Raw genomic sequence first — 20,651 nt, 5'->3', positions numbered from 1 at the left:
ACAGCAGAGAGAGGAACTGGATGGATGAAGATCCCAGTGACCCCGACGTGCTGGATGAATCTTTCAGCTGTTTGGAGGATTCAGAACCTGAAATGTCTCCCACAAAAGTGATTCCAAATGATAAAGACGTCTTGGGAATCGACAGCATGGCTCCTGAAAAAAACGTTTTCAAAGTGGATGATTTTGTAGTGGTGAACTTTGAAGGGAAACTTTTTCCAGGAAGGGTGACTGAAGAAAAACAAGAGGGCTACATTGTCAGCGTTATGGAGAGGACCAAGATGTTCTGGAAGTGGCCTACTAAAGAAGATGCTATTCTGTACTCCAAAGAAGAAGTTTTCTACACTATCGACCCCCCAAGACCGGTAGGAAAGCGAGGGTTCTTTGAGGTGAAAAATCTAGATTAGGGAGCTCCTTTTTCATCACTTGTAAAAATGATGTAGCTCTACCAAAGCATCAAACACATGTACATTGATTAAATATACTTTTTGATTGGTCAAAATTGTGACATTATTTTTTTCCCATACTTTGTAACCCAAAAACAATGTTGTCACAAAGTCACCCCACAGGGTGGGGTGACTTTGTGACAGAGTTTTCCCTTTATATAGTCGTTCATAAAAGAGATACAAATTTTTTGAAGACATAATCTTGTAAAGGAAGGTTGTAGCTATCTTATGATGCCATCCGTTTCAGTTTATGTTAAAAATTGGTCAGTGTACGAGTGAAAACATGCAAAACTTGTCACAAAGTCACCCCATTTTACGGTATTCTATTTGCATACCACATCTCTTTGCCTTCCTAATAACATTTTAAGCACCTGTTTGTAATGGGCTTCTGCAGCTTGATTGTGACTACTTCTAACATTTTGATATAATTCCCGCTTTGTTCTACATGATATCCTTACCCCACTAGTCAGTCACCCAACCTGTCTTTTACTGCTAGTATCCGTTTAGAACATTCTAATGGAAAGCAACTCTCAAAGATCTAGCATGTGGTTGGCTACTAAGCCTGGATATGTATGTTTCACCATGCAAAAGTATATTCATAAATTCACTTCTTTTCTTGACACTTTGTATGACCTAGCAACTACTCAGGGGGTTCTGCAAAGATCACAAACGACCAAGCATTATGGCATGATATTACTTATACAAACATGAATTATTCTGTTGATTAATTACAGGCCAAAGCAATGTGTAACTCTTTGCAACTCCTTGCCTAATACTCATGTTCCCTGCACCTTATTGCACTTGTTCCCTTGTTCATTCATTTAGCCAGACACGTAAGTTCAAAGAGCTGTACGACCCAGGTAAATCTTTCTGCTTTATTGTCTTGGGGTAAGCCTTCAAATAACAATGGCATCATACAATTAAGAACTGTTGAACACACCACTTAATGCAAAAAAATACTTCCAGCACAATTCTAAATTCTTATGGCTATCTACATTGGCCCCTTATTTTATGGTATTGGTCTTCCCTCAATAGGGTACATGAGCCAATTCATATCAAGGTGCATTTTCCCATACTTCTTTCTACCATTTGACCACTTTTCTATTCTCAAAGTAGCTTAATCCCTTTTATGGCTGGAACTTACTTCTGGACCACCTCCCTCACCCGCCTACTGTGGCTTGCATGTTTTCCTCTACCCTGAGTTGAGGTAATTAGAAGGCTTATACTTGTGAATTATCCTTGTCCTCTGCTAACATGCATATCTAGATATTAGCTCATCACTTACTTTCCTAGGCGGACATGAACATCTGTTTTTCCGGGTGGGTTACATTTAAAGGTTTACACATTGAAATGATTCTCAGTATTCACTAGTTTTTGCATTTATTGTGCTGGTAAGGTAATCTAAGGAAGTGAAAAACAAAATTAGATGAGGTAGGTCCTTTTAGAAATTTAGGCTAGTTGTATTGTCATGTCCTGGAGCCTGACTTCTGCACCAGGATGTTCTATGTCTCCTGAATATCTGTAAATGCATAGATTACTGTTGTTTGTAAGTTAGAAACTGGAGTATGCATTTCTTCTTTTCTTTTTCTTAAATTTCTTTACGTGTTTTTTAAATTCGCATTTGTTGCAGACAACTCTGTCCTAAGATTTCCCGTTTAAATTTAACCCTCCAACTGCCTTATCAAATTTCACAGTCATCTTCTCAGTAAACACTCTTAATAACTCACCTACAGGTTGTGATCAGTCTTCTGACTGGTTTTATGTGGCCTGCCATGAATTCTTCTCCTGTGGCAACCTCTGCACCTCAGAGTAGCATTTGCAACCTATGCCCTCAATTATTTGCTGGAGGTATTCCAATCTCTGTTTTCCTCTACAGTTTTTACCTTCTATGGGATCTTCTTGTACCATGGAAGTTAACCGGTGATGTTGTAACAGATGTCCTATCATCCTGCCCCTTCTTCTTCTTCTTCTTCTTCTTCTTCTCAGTGTTTTCCATATAATCTTTTCCTCACTTATTCTCTGGAGAACCTCCTCATTCCTTACCTTAACTGTCCACCTAATTTTCAACATTCTTCTGTAACATCACATCTCAATGCTTTGATCCTCTTCTTTTCCAGTTTTCCCACAGTCCATGTCTCACTACAATCCAATGCCATGCTCCAAAACTACATTCTCAGAAATTTCTTCCTCAAATTGAGGCCTATGTTTGATACTAATAGACTTCTCTTTGCCAGGAATGCCCTTTTTGCCAGTGCTGGTTTGCTTTTCATGTCCTCCTTGTTCCAACCATCATGGGTTATTTTGCTGCCTAGGTAGTAGAATTCCTTAAATTCACCTACTTCGTGATCACTCATCCTGGTGTTACGTTTCTCACTGTTCTCATTTCTGCTACTTCTCATTACTTTCGTCCTTCTATTTATTCTCAGTCCATGTTCCGTAACATTCCGTAATTACTTCTTTGAAGTATGGGTTGAACAGTAGGGGTGAAAGATTACAGCCCTGTCTTACGCCCTTTTTAATCTGAGCAGTTCGTTCTTCATCTCCCACTCTTACTGTTCCCTCTTGGTTCTAGTACATATTGTATATTGACTGTCTTTCCCTATAGCTTAACCCTATTTTTCTCAGAAATTCTAATATCTCGCACCATTGTGCATTTTTGAATGCTTTTTCCAGGTCAACATATCCTATAAATACACCTTGATTTTTCTTCAGTCTTACTTCCATTATCAACTGCAATGTCAGAATTGCCTCTCAGGTGTATTTACCCCATTCTCCTGTAAATTATTCTCATCAGCAAACTTGGATGTCTGAGCTGTTAAGCTGTTTGTGCTATAATTGTTAAACTTGTCTTCTCTAGCAATCTTTGGAATTGTGTGGATGATGTTTTTCCGAAAGGCAGTATGTGATGTTTACCACAGACCACTTGACTGTTCCAAAACATGGTGCTATTCCCAAAATATTGACATTGAAAACATACCTCATTGGGTTGGGAACACAAGGCCCAACTTCAAGCCTCAGGAAACCAGCCTTTGTGTGTTCTGCTAATACTACGCTAATACAACAACAGCAAAACTGAGTATAAATACAGCTGTTTTCTCCAATTAGCCATTTACCTTCATTGTGGCCCTTTTTTCCCCTCACATCTCCTTCCCACTCTTCCTTTAGTTCTTGGAAATCTATTCCCAATAGATGTCTACAGGAACAATGTCCTTGCTGAAATTAAGAATGTTGTGAAGCCTCCATTACAATGAGGCAATCAACAGATATTTTATATTTAGAGGCCTGCAGAGAAGTAGAATTTTCTGTAAGTATTGTACTGTTCTTAAGTATTATTATGGATTAAAGTGTTACACAGACACATTGCTAATCTTAATAAGCGATGAACTGGCACACAAACTTGGTAACAAACAAGAGAGCCTACCGGTAGCTTATAGAATTTCATCTGGAGACCTGGAACAGGTATAGAATGCCTAGCGTATTGCAGCACTTCTCTAAACAGAAAATCATGCCGAGAAAGCTGTTGTCAGCTTTGGAAAGTCACCTTAGAGTAATTCTAAAAACAAATGTACAATACCTTATTTCCATTTCAAAATTTTCTAAGATGATATGTTTGAATTTAGAATTTAATTCCTGCAACATGACACATGAAAAGAAATCTTGGGCCTAGGTGAACAATTTCCAAAAGCATACAAGGCAGGTTATAAGCAGTTTTAATTGCATGAACAATATTTGTATTACCAAGCACTGCTCAAATCACTGGATATTTTCTTCCACAGTGTGGACATTATACAAATAATAGATGCATTGTGAAAACAAGCATAGGCTTGTAGTGATACATACCACACCAAAAGACTGAGACATAGGCCTACATCTTTTTACTGAAGAATCATACTGTCAATAAACACAATTTACAAAGGAAGAAGATAATGTAAAATCACACATTCAATTAAATATTATGATACAGTGTGTTTGCTTATTTTATTGTGCATGTGATGAGTGACACTGTGAGACAATATGCATTTCCAGCATGTGATGGTGATCATAGTGATTTAATAAAAGAAAATACATGCTCACACATAGCCGCAGACTTCTCAAGAAATTAGATATCAACAATAGTGAAACGTTGTACAGAAAGCTAGAGGAATGCTTGAGAAGTAGAATGATCTTGTAATCTTGAGTATTAACATAACAGCTTTGTTACAGTTGTTAAAAAATTTGAGGGTAGGGAAATACAGGGTGGCGCACGTAATGTGTTACCAATTGTTTCTTTCACAATTTACAACGCTCATTAGATATCCTGCTGGGATCTCTACAGCAGTACCAGCAGAGCTTGGAAAAACAAATAAGTTACAAAATGACGTGTAATTCACAATACTGCCGCTAGGAGACTACTAAGCAGCAATGGCTGACAATGGAAGACGGACGACACAGCAACGATCAGCAATTGTGTTTCTTTTTCATGAAACGAAAAGCCTTGTTGTGACTCAGAGGCGTTTTCGACAACAGTTTAACACACGATGGGTTCCTTGCAAGAAGACCATCCACAGGTTGTACGATAAATTTGTACAGGAAGGAACAGTATTGGAAGCAAAGTGACCTTGGCCTAAGCATGTTTGTTTTCCGGAGAATATTGAAGCGGTACGAGTTGCTGTACAGAGAAGTCCCGGGAAATCATGTAGAAAGGCAGCAGTGCAACTGGGAATATCCAGACACTCCGTTCAATGCATACTTAAAAGTGACCTCTATATGTACCCATACAAGATGACCTGTGCACAGAAGTTCACTGAAGAACACAAGCAGCAGAGGCTACCGTTTGCTCAGTGGGCAGAGGATAGGGAAGAAACTCTCGACAATGTTTGGTTTTCAGACGAGGCGCATTTTCATTTAGATGGTGTGGTTAACAAACAAAATGTACGCTTTTGGGCCACTGAAAAACCACAAGTGCTTCATGAACGACAACATTATGCTCCAAGGATTACAGCATGGGCAGCAATTTCCAGTCACGGACTTACTGGACCCTTTTTCTTTGAAGAAACTGTGAACAGCGAGCATTATTTGAGCATGCTTCGCAATATCTTGGTTCCATGGTTTCTTGCTACTGCCTTGCCCTTCAACACGCAGTGATTCATGCAAGATGGAGCAAGGCCACATATTGCAAACACTGTGTTGGAGTTTTTACACGATCATTTTGACATGCGGATCATTTCACTCAGGTTTCCAGGTCGCTTCAATGACGGACAAAATTGGCCCCACAATAGTCCAGACCTCAATCTACATGACTTTTTTCTTTGGGGGTACCTAAAGGAAAAAAATTTCCCGAAACGTCCACGTGATTTAATGGAGTTCAGAAGACTTATTCTTCAAGCTTGCACTGAAACTACAGAAGATATGTGCCATAGGGTAATCACTAACTTCAGTGTTTGTTTGAAGGAAGTTAGGAAACAAAATGATGGACATATTGAGCATGTGCTGAGTTAGAACAAATCTCCATGGACAGCTCTTCATTGTAGTATATGTTCCTTTCAGATTGTACTGACAATAAAGTTTATATTCAAAAACAAAATGGTAACACATTTCGTGCGCCACCCTGTATATCAAATGTTAACTTACAACTGTTCCTGAAACACGGTGCAAAACAAATTACATTTTATTGCATTTAACATAGTAATAATGGCTTTGGTAATAGAGTACAGAAGTGGAATTTAAAATTTTCTCAACAAATTAAATGTCTGAAGAGATTTTGGGATTGTAGCCAGTCGTCTTAAACTTCACTCCACTATAATTCAACTGGTCATCTTCCCACTGAAGACTGATGAAGATGTTCTCCGCTCCGCCTTCTATAGCGCGCTGACAGTATTGCTGCGGATGTGTCAGAGGCATGATGACAGAAGGACTACACTAGCTGGTGGCAGTGTCCTTGCTAGTGGAATTGCAAAGATCAATTGTCTTTGACATTACCGCTCGCCTCTTCATCTGGAGCAAATCGCAGACATGACAGTATTTCATGCATTATCCAGCTAGTAACCGCTGCAGCTACCAGCTGGATAATGCATCGAATCCTGTCATCTCCGAGATTTGCTCTAGACGAAGATGCCAGAACACTCAGATGACTGCGGTGAGTGGCAATGTTGAAGACAGTTGGTCTTTGCAGAGGGTGCTGCCACCAGTCGTGTGGTCCTTCTGTCTTCGTGACTTTGACACATGCGTGGCAATACTGTCAGCGTGCTATATAAGGCAGGGCAGAGAACGTCTTCGTCAGTCTTCAATGGCTCACCTGAAAATGACTGGCAGGTATCTAATTGAAATATCGTGGAGTGAAGTTAATGAAGACCTGCTGCAATCCAAAAATCTGTTCAGACAGATTCCAGAAGTACCAATCAAAGTACTGTTATATACATTCAATAAGTAATGCAAAACCTTTTATCTTGGCCTGTTTCAGTTCAAAAAAATTCTGAATTTACTGTGGGACATCATGGAATATTTCTGCTTCAGCCCCTATTGTTTCTTCAAGTTCCGATAGGTGGCAGAGGGCTATACGTAGCCTTCTAAATAGTGCCCATAACAGAAGTGCATTCCAACCTAAGAGCTGTCATTGAGTTTCTTTTTGCAGAAAACCAGAGCATCTCAGATATTCATAGGCATTTACAGAATGTCCATGGAGACCTGGCAGTGAACAAAAGCATGCGGAGTCATTGGGCATTTGTCACCACTGCAACAAGACGTTTGGCAAACCTGTCCAATCTCCCGTGTGTCAGCCGGCCACACACAGCTGTGACTCCTGGAATGTTGAAATGTGTAGACAGTCTCATTCAATCACAATCAAACACTTCATTGCTAAACTGGACACATTTGTTGATAGTGCTGACACATTCGTCAACCGACTGGATCCTCAAAGGTGTGTACCCACTAGTTTCCTCGCTACCTAACAGAAGACCTTAAAGAGCAACGAAGGACCATCTGTGCAGCACTGCTTGAATGTTAGACTGATTGCGACAATTTTTTGTGGAGTATCATCACAGGCGATGAAATGTGGGTTCATCACTTTGAACCGGAAACAAAACAGCAATCTCCGGAGTGCTGCCACATCATCTCTCCTCTGAAGAAAAAGTTAGAAGCTGCAACCTCAGTTGGTGCAGTTATGGTGACGGTCTTCTGGGACTCTGAAGAAGTTAATCTGTTTGATGTCCTGCCTCATTGTGCAATGATCAACTCTGAAGTATATTGTGCCAACCTTAGGAAACTGAAGAAACAACTTCAGTGTGTTCATCGCCTCAAAAATGCAAATGAGCTTCTCCTCCTCCATGAGAATGCTGCCCTCACAGAAGACTGTAGACCCGAAAGCGCCTCCCAAAATGTCGTTGGACCGTTCTTCCTCATCCACCGACAGAGCAGATCTTGCACATTCAGTCAACCATGTGTTCGGCCCAATGGGAAGCAGTATGTGGATGATGGGGAGGTTACTAATGCAGCAAGACAGTGGCTCTGACATCAACCAGCACACTGGTACCACATGGGCACACATGCCATTCTAGTACAGTCATGTACGGCTATCACACTGAATGGAGGCTATGCTGAAAAATAGGGGTTTGTAGCCAAAAGAGTGGGGAATACTATGGTGTATTGGAATCCGGAATAAAACAAACCTGCTTTCAGAAGAAAAAAAAATGCATTGCATTACTTATGGAATGCTCCTTGTACAAATCCAACAGCAACACACATTTGACACAAACATCTGCACTGTACACTTTATTGCTGCACAGATTTCACACAAATTGTATGGCATCTGTAGACTGTGGAAATTGCCAAACCACTGGCATCTAACTCTTACAACTCAATATAGTGAATACAGCATTGCCTTAAGACTGATATTACCACTTCTCAGTGTACAAGCAGATTTTAACAAAGGGTTTTTACAACTTCCTTCACTAGACACTTACCTTGTGGTGTTTCTTAATTGACAATATTATGAGACATTAACATCAAATACAAAACCATATAAGAAAGTGGGTTAACTACTACTGTGTTCTATGCAGTGCTTACTTTCTAGTAGTGTACAAATATTGCTTACCTTCTATGCTGTTGATAACAGGTGGGGGTGTGCTAATTCTTGATTCTTCCTTAACTGGAAAAAACAAGAGCAGAATGAATTTTACAGCTTGATGTGGATTGAGACAAGAATCTATTTATACATATGTATACAAATTACTGTCCTCCAACTGCTGTTTCTGTCAGTATGTTTGTGCTAATCTCAGGAACTACAAGTACAATTTTGATGAGATTTTCCTTAGTAGACATAGTTATTCATGAAGAAGGTTTGTGTACACGATTTATGAATATTTCGTGCGTAATGGCAAAACTGATGAATTAAAGTCCCCTGCTGTTTGGATAAAGATGCCAAATAGTGGCAAATGACAGAACTCCTTTGAGCATACATGTGCGAGCCTCCCAGTAGTGGTAGCTGACACTGGCCTGGCACAGCAGCCGAACGTCCTGTCCTACTGGCAGAGGTAGCTCATGCCAGGCTGGCAGTACACTCAACCAGCCTCCCGTTAGTGGTAGCTCACATCAGACTCGTACAGGAACCGAGCAGCCTCTGGGTAGTGGTATGTAATGCCAGGCCTACACAACAATCAAATGTCCTCCAGGTAGCTGTCGGTCACATCAGCCTGATGCAGCCTACCGGTAGTGGTTCATTACGTCAAGGTGGCGCTACAATCAGATGGCCTCCTGGCAGTGGCAGCTCACACAGGCCTGACACAACAGCCGGGTGGCCCCCAGCTAGTGGCAGCTGACATCAGCCTGGCACAGCAGCCAGGTGGCTTACCGGTAGAGGTAGCTCACGCCAGGCCGGTACGACAATCAAATGCCCTCTCGGTAGCGGCAGCTCACATCGCAGCCAGGTAGCCTCCCCATAGTGGTATGACACACAAAGCTGATGCAACAATCAAATGGCCTCCAGGTAGCGGTAGCTCACATCAGCCTGACACGGGCTCCTGGTTGGGGTAGGTTGTGCCTGGCTGTTGTTACAATCCTCTCGGTACTGGTAGTTCACATAAGCCTGGCGCAGCAGCTGGGCAGCCTCCCAGCAGTGATTGGCCATGCCAGGCTGGCACTACAATCATACGACCTCCTCGTAGTGGTTGCTCACATCGGCACGGTGCAGCAGCTGGGTGGCCTACTGGTAGAGGTTGCTCACCACAATCGAACAGCCTCCCGGTAGTGGTAACTACTTCAGCCTGGCACAGCATTCGCACCAGGCCGGTGCTACAATCAAACGTCATCCCAGCAGGAGGAGCTCACATCAGCCTTGCGCAGCAGCCTGGCATCTGCCACTATCGTAGCTCGCATCAGCCTGGCACAGCAGCTGGGTGGTCTCCCGGTAGTGGTAGATGGCAGCAGTGCGGTGTTACAATTGGGCGGTCTCTCGGTTGTGGGAACCCTCGCCTGCCTGTCTTTGCAGTTGGGCTACCTTCCAGTAGCAGAAGCCTCTGCTGGACTGATGCTGCAGTGACACAGTCTCACTGTGTCTCTCGAGTCCATACCACACCCCTGCCACTGTCGGCATAATTTTCTGGTTGAAATCCGATGCACATCTAGGATGTTAATATTTGTGTCTCGTGAGAACTTACCTGGTGTGCACTAGTTAAAGATATACGAAAGCGATGATGTTCAGGCACTTATTGCTGTTCTCCTAATTTTTATCATAACTCTAACCTATGGCCTCTAAACAAAATTACCGATAAGCTTGCAAAGCGAGAGCAGGTTGCTAATACACGTAGTATATGAATTGAAATGATTCTAACCAATTATATGTGGCGGAGCAGTCACCCTACTGATGTTGCACGGTATTGGGTGTTACATGTACATGTTGCACGGCAGAGGGTCTCCCACAGACGAGGGGCGACCCAAAAGAAACCGGACTCCGAGGGTGCTGCCACTTGTAGATGTAGCGCAGGGTTCTCACGCTAGATGGTGTTAGTAGAGACCTTCGTGAAACAGCTGTGCAGGTGGCGTTAGTGTACAGCTGAATGTGCAAGTGTGGTATTGTGTTTCTCTGACTGTTGGCGGGTTACCTCTGCGAAGTCGTTATGGCAACTTTAAAAGAACAAAGAGTGTGTGTGAAATTTTGTTTCCTGCTTAAAAAACTGGAACAGAGACACACCAAATGCTTCAGGAAGCTTTCCAGGAGGACACTATTAGCCGCACATAGGTTTTTGGGTGGTTTGGGCACTTCAAACGTAGTGAGATGTGCGTTGAAGACCGAGCTCGTTCTGGACGCCCTTCAACATCATGAAATGAGGAAAACATTGAATAGGTCTGACAAAAGATCAACGAGGATCGTCGCCAAATGATCGACCAAATTTCAGCCAAGACAGGAATCACTTGGAGCTCATGCTAGCGGATTTTGAGTGAGGATTTGCACATGACACGTGTTGCTGCTAAATTTTTTCCGTGGTGCCTTCTCACACAGGAGCAAAAAACCATCTGCATGAATGTGTGTCAGGACTTGAAAACAGAGATTGAAAGTGATCCAAACTTCTTGAACAAAGTCATTACAGGGGATGAGAGTTGGTGTTAAGGGTAAGACCCAGAAACCAAGCAAGCATCAAGTCGGTGGAGGACTCCCAACTCTCCCAGACCAAAAAAAGCAAGGCAAGAGGTCAAATGTGAAGACGATGATCATTGTCTTTTTTGATGTTCGTGAAACTGTGCATCAGGAATTCGTACCTCCTGGCCAGACTGTTGACCAGCACTTTTACTTGGATGTTTTAAGGCATCTGCGAGAGGATGTGAGGAGGAAATGCCCAGAACTTTGGTGATCAATTGACTGGTTTCTGCATCACGACAACGCTCCAGCACACATGGCCTTATGAGTGACCCACTATTTGGCATCTCAGAGGTGGTCTGTCGTTCCCCACGCTCCTTATTCGCCGGACCTAGCCCCGTGTGACTTTTTCCTATTTCCTCGAATGAAAGAAACGCTAAAAGGGGAGCATTATGATGATGTGGAGGTGGTAAAAACAGCTTCGCAAAGGGCACTGGACAACATCAAACTTGTAGAGTTCCAAACATGCTTACAACAGTGGGAAAAGAGACTTGACAAGTGCATCATATGTAATGGAGAGTATTTTGAAGGTGTCTGAAGTAATTTTGTAAAAATGTTCATCAATAAATTTTTATGACAACAATCCAGTTTCTTTTGGGTCCCCCATCGTAAATGTTGCATGGCATGTTGCACGTGTGTGTGTGTGTGGGGAGGGGGGGGGCTCATCATATGATAACCCCAGAAGCTATCATTTTCTTTTTTTGTTTGTGCCTATTGACAGCTCAATACTTCTGTTGTTGGTGCGTGGACTCCTTTAGTCCAAAAGTATCTGCTTTCTACAATAATCCAAAAGTATCTGCTTTCTACAATAACTTTCCTACACCACTTAACAAAAGTATTACATGTACCTAAAAGGAATACATCCGTAAGTCTGGTTTCTTCTATGCACCACGCAGCTCAAGTATTTGGGGGGGGGGGGGGGGGCTAGGATATATTGTAGTCAAGGAATTGTCAAAGTAACAATATGCATTCATCACAGCTTATGTTCATACACAAATAATCTAAGTGTTCAGTATTGTTATAACTTACTTTTAAGTTCATTAAATTGCCAAATACTGTATATGTATTACTCAAAAGACCTTTTTTTTAAGACTGTACAGAAAATACCCCACAACCCAGGTCATGTGACAAAATAAATATATCTCACGTTCATCAATTTAACAGTTCCAGTTTCCTGGGTACTGGTAATGAGCCTCTTCCACTTAGTCCTGTTCAAATACACCTGTTCACGGAGATCATCGTCCACTGTTCATCTTCTGGTCACTAGATAAGCCTTAATCAAGTCCATCCATTGGGTTCGAGGTCTTCCTTGAGGTCTTTTCCCATCCACCTGTCTTTCCAAATTTATTTATACTGTTCTAGTTGGCTCCATTCTCATCATATGCACGCACCATCGAAGTCTATATGCGCCAATTCAGTCTAATAGGGATGTCTCTATTCCAGCTTCTTTCCTCACTTCCTCATTCCTTAACTTGACCATCTTGGTCTTCTGGAAGGTGGATTTAAGAAATTTCATCTCTGATGCTTGCGGCCTTGATGATTCTCTTTTTGTGAGGGTACATGTTTCAATGCCATAAGTCAATATTGGTATGAAATAGCTATTAAACATCATCAGTTTGGCTGGTTTTGGAATCAAGTCATCCCATAAAAGTGGCCTTACTGGTTGGTAGAATTCAGATCCTTTGTGCACTCTGTTGGTGATTCATTTCTGATCAACTTATCACTGAAGATCACACTTCCGAGGTAAGGAAAACTGTTCACACACTCTAGTTGTTGGTCTCCTTGTTTTACACTTGCTGGTTACCCATCTCTGTTGACTGCCATCACCACTGTCTTTGTCTTGCTGATGTTGAGGTTATATTTCTGGAACTGATATTGCCCGCGAAAGGCAAAGGTCTCGAGTTCGAGTCTCGGTCGGGCACACAGTTTTAATCTGCCAGGAAGTTTCATATCAGCGCACACTCCGCTGCAGAGTGAAAATCTCATTCTGGAAACATCCCCCAGGCTGTGGCTAAGCCATGTCTCCGCAATATCCTTTCTTTCAGGAGTGCTAGTTCTGCAAGGTTCGCAGGAGAGCTTCTGCAAAGTTTGGAAGGTAGGAGACGAGGTACTGGCAGAAGTAAAGCTGTGAGTACCGGGCGTGAGTCGTGCTTCGGTAGCTCAGTTGGTAGAGCACTTGCCCGCGAAAGGCAAAGGTCCCGAGTTCGAGTCTCGGTCGGGCACACAGTTTTAATCTGCCAGGAAGTTTCACTATACTTAATGTTTTTGGATACTGTTAAGATGTTCAGATAGTTGTAAAATTTACTAATGTGAGATAGCAACAAGCAAGTACTGGGTACTTCATTGGTTCTAAATCACATAGAACTACAATTTTTCATATGAAGACAATAACATTTATATATTTAAAAACAATACTTAATGATTGTATGTGATTAATGAACACTGAATGTAAATTGATGATTCACAAAGTACAGTATAGGAATGAAAGTTTATAAAAGAAACCATACCATTACCCATGGCTTTGCCCACAGATGTGTATGCCACAAATATGACATGCATCTCCTCCTTCCCCTCTCTTAGTCCATGTCCTCTTCCCCAGCCTCTCGGTTAATCGCCCCTGCGCCCTCTATCTGTAAACCACACCTCCCCCTCTATCTATTCATCATCCCCTCCCACCTCTCTCTCTCTCCATCGCCCTCTTCCCCTCACACTGTCCTCCTCCTATTGGTCCATCTCCAGCTCCCTTTGTCTCAATCCATCTCCTCCCACCCCCTATCCTTCTCCATCTCCTCCTACCCCCTATTTCTGTCCTCCTCCTCTCCCCTCACTCTGTACATCTCCTCCTTCCCCTTTCTTGATCCATCTCCTCCTCCACCATCTCTCAATCTATCCCTTCCTCACACACTCTCTGTATATCCCCTCCTCCCTGCTGTCTCTGTCAATATTCCCTTGCCTATCTTTGACCACCTCCTTCCCCACTCTTCATTGGTCCATCCCCTCCTCTTGCATCTTTCTGTCTATTTCACCTGCCTCTCTCTTTGTCCGTTTTCTCCTCCTCAACCCCTCTATGCCTGTCACCCAAATCTCCCCTCTCCCCATTGCCTCCTCTCCTTGTCTCTGTCCATCTCCTCCTAGCCTTTTCACTGTTCATCTCCTATTGCCCCCGCTACTTAACCATCTCCTCCTTCTCCACGTCTCTGCTCAGTCATGGCTATAGATACATGTAACCCCTGGAACACATATCGATATCGCCTGAACACATGTCATGCAACGCAGCTTAGATGTAAGGGTTACCAACATTTTTTTACCCCCACCCTTATCCCTACAGGAGCAAGTTGTTTCTTATCCTCACAATACTTCTTACCAAACACTATCCCAAATTTTGTTCAATTTGATCCAGTGGTTTAGGGGATGTGATAAATAAGCACACAAATAAAGATCCAATTTTATATGTATATGATGATAACAAATGTAGCTCATACAAAAAATATCACGGTTGCATCAGAAAAGCAAGATTTGTTAAATGTTATAATGATGGTAAAGTTTGATGAAAATATTAAATGATTTATCACAAAAATGCCATAAAATTATCTGATTATAACAAAATTATCATAAAATGTGTTTATTGTTAAAATTTGTAAATATTATCACTACTGTGAGAGCATGGCTCAATATTTGATACATCTCAGTTTTCTGACTCACCGCTGTTTCAGTGTTTGGTACTGTTTTGACTCAGCAGGATACTGATAAATGCATGTAGGACCAAAAGAACAATATCCATCAACCACAACACGATTTCAGTTTTCAAATATTGTTGTTGTTGTTGTGGTCTTCAGTCCTGAGACTGGTTTGACGCAGCTCTCCATGTTACTCTATCCTGTGCAAGCTTCTTCATCTCCCAGTACCTACTGCAACCTACATCCTTCTGAATCAGTTTAGTGTATTCATCTCTTGGTCTCCCTGTATGATATTTACCCTCCACGCTGCCCTCCAGTACTAAATTGGTGATCCCTTGATGCCTCAGAACATGTCCTACCAATCGATCCCTTCTTCTAGTCAAGTTGTACCACAAACTTCTCTTCTCCCCAATCCTATTAAATACCTCCTCATTAGTTATGTGATCTACCCATCTAATCTTCAGCATTCTTCTGTAGCATCACATTTTGAAAGCTTCTATTCTCTTCTTGTCCAAACTAGTTATCGTCCATGTTTCACTTCCATACATGGCTATGCTCCATACAAATACTTTCACAAACGACTTCCTGACACTTAAATCTATACTCGATGTTAACAAATTTCTCTTCTTCAGAAATGGTTTCTTTGCCATTGCCAGTCTACATTTTATATCCTCTCTACTTCGACCATCATCAGTTATTTTGCTCCCCAAATAGCAAAACTCCGTTACTACTTTAAATGTCTCATTTCCTAATCTAATTCCCTCAGCATCACCCGACTTAATTCGACTACATTCCATTATCCTCGTTTTGCTTTTGTTGATGTTCATCTTGTATCTTCCTTTCAAGACACTATCCATTCCATTCAACTGCTCTTCCAAGTCCTTTGCTGTCTCTGACAGAATTACAATGTCATCGGCAAACCTCAAAGTTTTTATTTATGCTCCATGGATTATAGCTGCCATCTGGTTTCTGTACAAATTGTAAATAGCCTTTTGCTCCCTGTATTTTACCCCCGCCACCTTCAGAATTTGAAAGAGAGTTTTCCAGTCAACATTGTCAAAAGCTTTCTCTAAGTCTGCAAATGCTAGAAATGTAGGTTTGCCTTTCCTTAATCTAGCTTCTAAGATAAGTCGTAGGGTCAGTATTGCCTCACATGCTCCAATATTTCTATGGAATCCAAACTGATCTTCCCCGAGGTCGGCTTCTACCAGTTTTTCCATTCGTCTGTAGAGAATTCGCGTTAATATTTTGCACCCATGACTTATTAAACTGATAGTTCGGTAATTTTCACATCTGTCAGCACCTGCTTTCTTTGGGATTGGAATTATTATATTCTTTTTGAAGTCTGAGGGTATTTCGCCTGTCTCATACATCTTGCTCACCAGATGGTAGAGTTTCATCAGAACTGGCTCTCCCAAGGCCATCAGTAGTTCTAATGGAATGTTGTCTACTCCCGAGGCCTTGTTTCGACTCAGGTCTTTCAGTGCTCTGTCAAACTCTTCACGCAGTATCGTATCTCCCAGTTCATCTTCATCTACATCCTCTTCCATTACCATAATATTGTCCTCAAGTACATTGCCCTTGTATAGACCCTCTATATACTCCCTCCACCTTTCTGCTTTCCCTTCTTTGCTTAGAACTGGGTTTCCATCTGAGCTCTTGATATTCATACAAGTGGTTATCTTTTCTCCAAAGGTCTCTTTAATTTTCCTGTAGGCATTATCTATCTTACCCGTAGTGAGATAAGCCTCTATATCCTTACATTTGTCCTCTAGCCATCCCTGCTTAGCCATTTTGCACTTCCTGTCAATCTCATTTTTGAGACGTTTGTATTCCTTTTTGCCTGCTTCATTTACTGCATTTTTATATTTTCTCCTTTCATCAATTAAATTTAATATTTCTTCTGTTACACAAGGATTTCTACTAGCCCTTGTCTTTTTACCTACTAGGTCCTCTGCTGCCTTCACTACTTCATCTCTCAAAACTACCCATTCTTCTTCTACTGTATTTCTTTCCCCCATCCCTGTCAATTGTTCCCTTATGCTCTCCCTGAAACTCTGTACAACCTCTAGTTTAGTCAGTTTATCCAGGTCCCATCTCCTTAAATTGCCACCTTTTTGCAGTTTCTTCAGTTTTAATCTACAGTTCATAACCAATAGATTGTGATCAGAGTCCACAGCTGCCCCTGGAAATGTCTTACAATTTAAAACCTGGTTCCTAAATCTCTGTCTTACCATTATGTAATCTATCTGATACCATTCTCACAATAGTCTATGTCATGATGAGATATTCACTCCTAAATACACAAATACTGCAACTAAGTTAAGTACCAAGCAAAAAATATTGAGTTTGCTTAAACAGTGCTTGATTTGATAAACAGGTGAACATTTCAACTCGGAGGTGAGCACAGAGGCTCTGTGGTGGGATACTTCCATGTATGGAAGTGCATATATAGAAATATTATTAAGTTTCATTGTATTTTGTCAAGGATATTTGGCAAGCCAAAAAGTATGAAAGAAAACACAAGAAAAATGACCTGTCAGCTGAATGTGGACTGCACTGCCAGAAAAATGAGGACTTTTATACATGTGTCTGTTTTTGTTTGACTTCGTTGTTAAATTATTTTTGTGTGATTATGACAATTGTTCTTGGTGGACCTTAACCCTAGAGATCGTGGACATAGGTGGCAGAACATGGCATGCTCCTGCCCTCTCTAATTATTCATCTCCTCCTTCCCCATATCTCTGCTTCGTCATGGCTATCGATATGTGCAACCCCTGCAATGCATTGCGGTATGTATTATAATAACAAAAAATATAATTATTAGAAGGAATATTAGTAAAATCACATTATTATGAAATGTTCTGCATATACAAAATTGTTAGCATCCACTTTACATTGCATTGTTTCTCTTTTTTCTGTGTCCATCTCTATATATTTTAATTATATATGCCATCTTCTGTAAGCTTCTCTTCCTGGTTATTCTTGCAAAAATGTGACAGTGGACTTCCTTCCCTACATTTCAATTGTAGATGCAGGCAGATATGAGAGAGTGAAACAAAATCATGTACAGAAAAGTGAATGATGTTTTTTGTTGTTTGTGCATTACTGCACATTCATAATTAATGTCTTTGCCTATGCTTATGGTCAGTCTTTGATGGTATAGAACATGGAGGAAATTCCTCCCAACTTGGCTCCAATTCACTTTAATAAAAATTCTTAATACTGTTATTAAGTCTTCTCTTAATCAGAATCACATATAATACAAAACACTTGTAGCACGTCATACTCTGAGCAGTACATCATTCTTCTAGATATGAGAGAGTGAAACAAAATCATGTACAGAAAAGTGAATGATGTTTTTTGTCTGTGCATTACTGCACATTCATAATTAATGTCTTTGCCAATGCTTATGGTCAGTCTTTGATTCTGCCATTATCGCTGTTTCATTTTTTAATAAATTTTAACTTTACCATATCCAGGGGTCTTTCACCAAGTACCTACACAGATACTAACCAGATACATGTCACGCATGGCAGCTTAGACATCAGGGGTTTTTGATGGGTAGGAGGATATTAAAATATGTCCCTTTAAACAAATAGGTTGAAGAGAAAACTCTCAAACCAAAGCCAGTTACAGTAAGTGGTGTAATTGATGAAATACATACTTACAAAAATGGTTCAAGCCATGGAAAGAATGGATATTATGGAAGGCAATTAATTAGTTGAGGGCTAAGGGACTAAACATCATAATCATAAGTACCTCAGCAAGAAGACAGTTCATCTGGAGACAGTGACGTCAGCCAGAAATGTGATAGAATTATGAAGATATTCAGGAGTGATAAAATTGAGGCCAGAGCTAAGAATATTTTAAAGAGGAGTATATGGATCAGACTGGCACACTGGTCAGAAGAGACAAGGGGTCTCTCATGTCTCATCTGTGGCGAACGAAACCCCACCTACATCTGACCCCTCATCAACCCCATCAATGATGGAGTTACAGAGTAAAGAATGCCTTCTGGCCAGGAGATTTGTAACAATAAAAGTGAGAAGCCTAAAACAGTAAAGTACATAAGTTGGATCAATAACAATAAACCAAAGTGAGAGAAACAGTCAGGTCAGTAAGAGGGTGAGGCTAGGTAAGTCTCCCCCGGGGCTCCCCACGCAATGGGGACCACACTTCCCACCTCACAATCTATTATAATCAAAAGTTTTAAAAGAGGGGAACAGCATCCAATATGCATTGGAGTGATTGCTCTAAAATGGAAAACAGGGTGTAGTAGTAGTAGTAGTAGTAGTAGTAGTAGTAAAAAGGAGCTAACCACATCTCAGAGCAATCCACACAGAGTAAAAGAGCGATGGTGAAGGAGGCTGGGTTGGGGTCACCCCAGACAAGCAGGCAGTGGGAGACACACCAGCACCAACCACCCTGCCTGTACTGAAAGTAATTTAAAATGTTAAACCTAATAATAACAACAACAACATTCACAGAAAAAATGGACAACCAGTCCTACTGTCTGTGAGTTATTCGTCAATATCAGAGGCAAAGAATCCCAATGACCACATCTAACATGGAGAGTCAGAAGGATTGTGCATTCCACCGGTATGTAAGCTACGGTCAGTACAGCTCCACAACCACAACAAAGGGGTGGCATGTTAAGTAAAATAAAACTGTGTGTTGGCTATGCTAGCTTTTCATGAAAGCCTTTTATCACAGAGAAGTCCCAAAAATCATGATAGTGCAACAATGACCAAGTGTTCGGTACTCAAGTAGAGTTCTGGCTCCAGATGGACCGTGATACTACAACAGAAATGTTCTTTTGTGGGAAAAGAATTAGAAGCCATACAAAGGGGCCATGAGAAGTCCCCTTGGACAGCTCCTTGGAGCTGGCATTCAGCCAAGGCTAGAGATAGGGAGCTATATGAAATGTGAAAGTCATGGACGTAAAGTACAGGGGTTATCGTTCATCCAACAGAAGTTGCTACACAATGGTTATGATGAGGAAGAGTGCAACACTCAGCATAGAGACCTGTGGGATGCTGTTCTCTTGAATCTGTTTTTGAATGCAGAGTTGTACAATTCCTAACCCAAAACAAGCCAGGGGATAAAATATGCCACATAAAAATTAGTAGGGAGCCTAGCAAATCCCAGTCATGAAGGGTAAATAAAATATGATGGTGTCAAGCTATGTCATATAGCTTCTGCACAGTACAAAAAAGATTGCAATCATGTGTTGTCTTTTAGAAGAAGTCTGTTGGATTTTGCTGCTTCCAACAGGTGTGGATCATCCCTTTCAGTAACCATACTATTACAGGCAAAAAAGACACTGCATTTTGAGAACCCAGCATACCAGTCAGGCTATCATCCTTACCAGCAGTTTTCAGGGCAGCCCTCAATATCACTGTCTGTCACTGTGGTGGCAAGTTAACATCAATGACCATTGGTGCAAAGCCCAACAGCAGAGGGGATCTAGTGCCTCTAGGGTCAATAGAGTAGTCTTCTCCTGAGATTTCTTCTAAGTCTCTTTCGCAACTTATGATGTTAAGAGATTCTTCTGAGGACTTATCCACTCTGGGTGTAGGGACAGAAGAAGTGTGAGCAGCCCTGTGAGTCACAGTCTGTGGCACTTTCAGCCACTGGCTGTTGTAGGGTCACTGGTCTGTAGATTTCAGACAAGTGGGATAACTAAAGGGAACCTTGTTACTGGTACATGCCCAAGGTGGATGCTGCTTCTCCAGTCAGGTGTAGGTAGTGATTCCTCAATATAATCCCACAAGAAGATGAGATGGGAGGGCCTATCAACCCCACCCCCTCCACCCCCCTGGTACATGTTTATTTGTACATTTACCAAATTTCAGTATCAAGGGAGTAAATACACCAGTGACTTAACCAGAGTACAGGATAGTAGAGTACAACTGGTGAAAT

General features: G+C 41.5%; 1 protein-coding gene across 1 annotated transcript in view; it reads right to left on the bottom strand.

The window, feature by feature from the left end:
• The window catches only part of LOC126455752 (zinc finger protein 728-like), a 108,374-nt gene that overhangs the window by 56,270 nt on the left and 31,453 nt on the right, over positions 1-20,651 (bottom strand). Inside the window, exon 3 of the mRNA XM_050091517.1 lies at positions 8,512-8,565. Within this exon, the coding sequence (XP_049947474.1) occupies positions 8,512-8,565 (54 nt within the window). The remainder of the gene's footprint in view (positions 1-8,511; positions 8,566-20,651) is intronic.

Source organism: Schistocerca serialis, chromosome 2 (genome assembly GCF_023864345.2).
Source record: "Schistocerca serialis cubense isolate TAMUIC-IGC-003099 chromosome 2, iqSchSeri2.2, whole genome shotgun sequence".
Lineage (NCBI taxonomy): Eukaryota > Metazoa > Arthropoda > Insecta > Orthoptera > Acrididae > Schistocerca > Schistocerca serialis.
The sequence above is the reverse complement of the archived record's forward strand: the minus strand, read 5'-3'. Positions and strand labels throughout refer to the sequence as shown.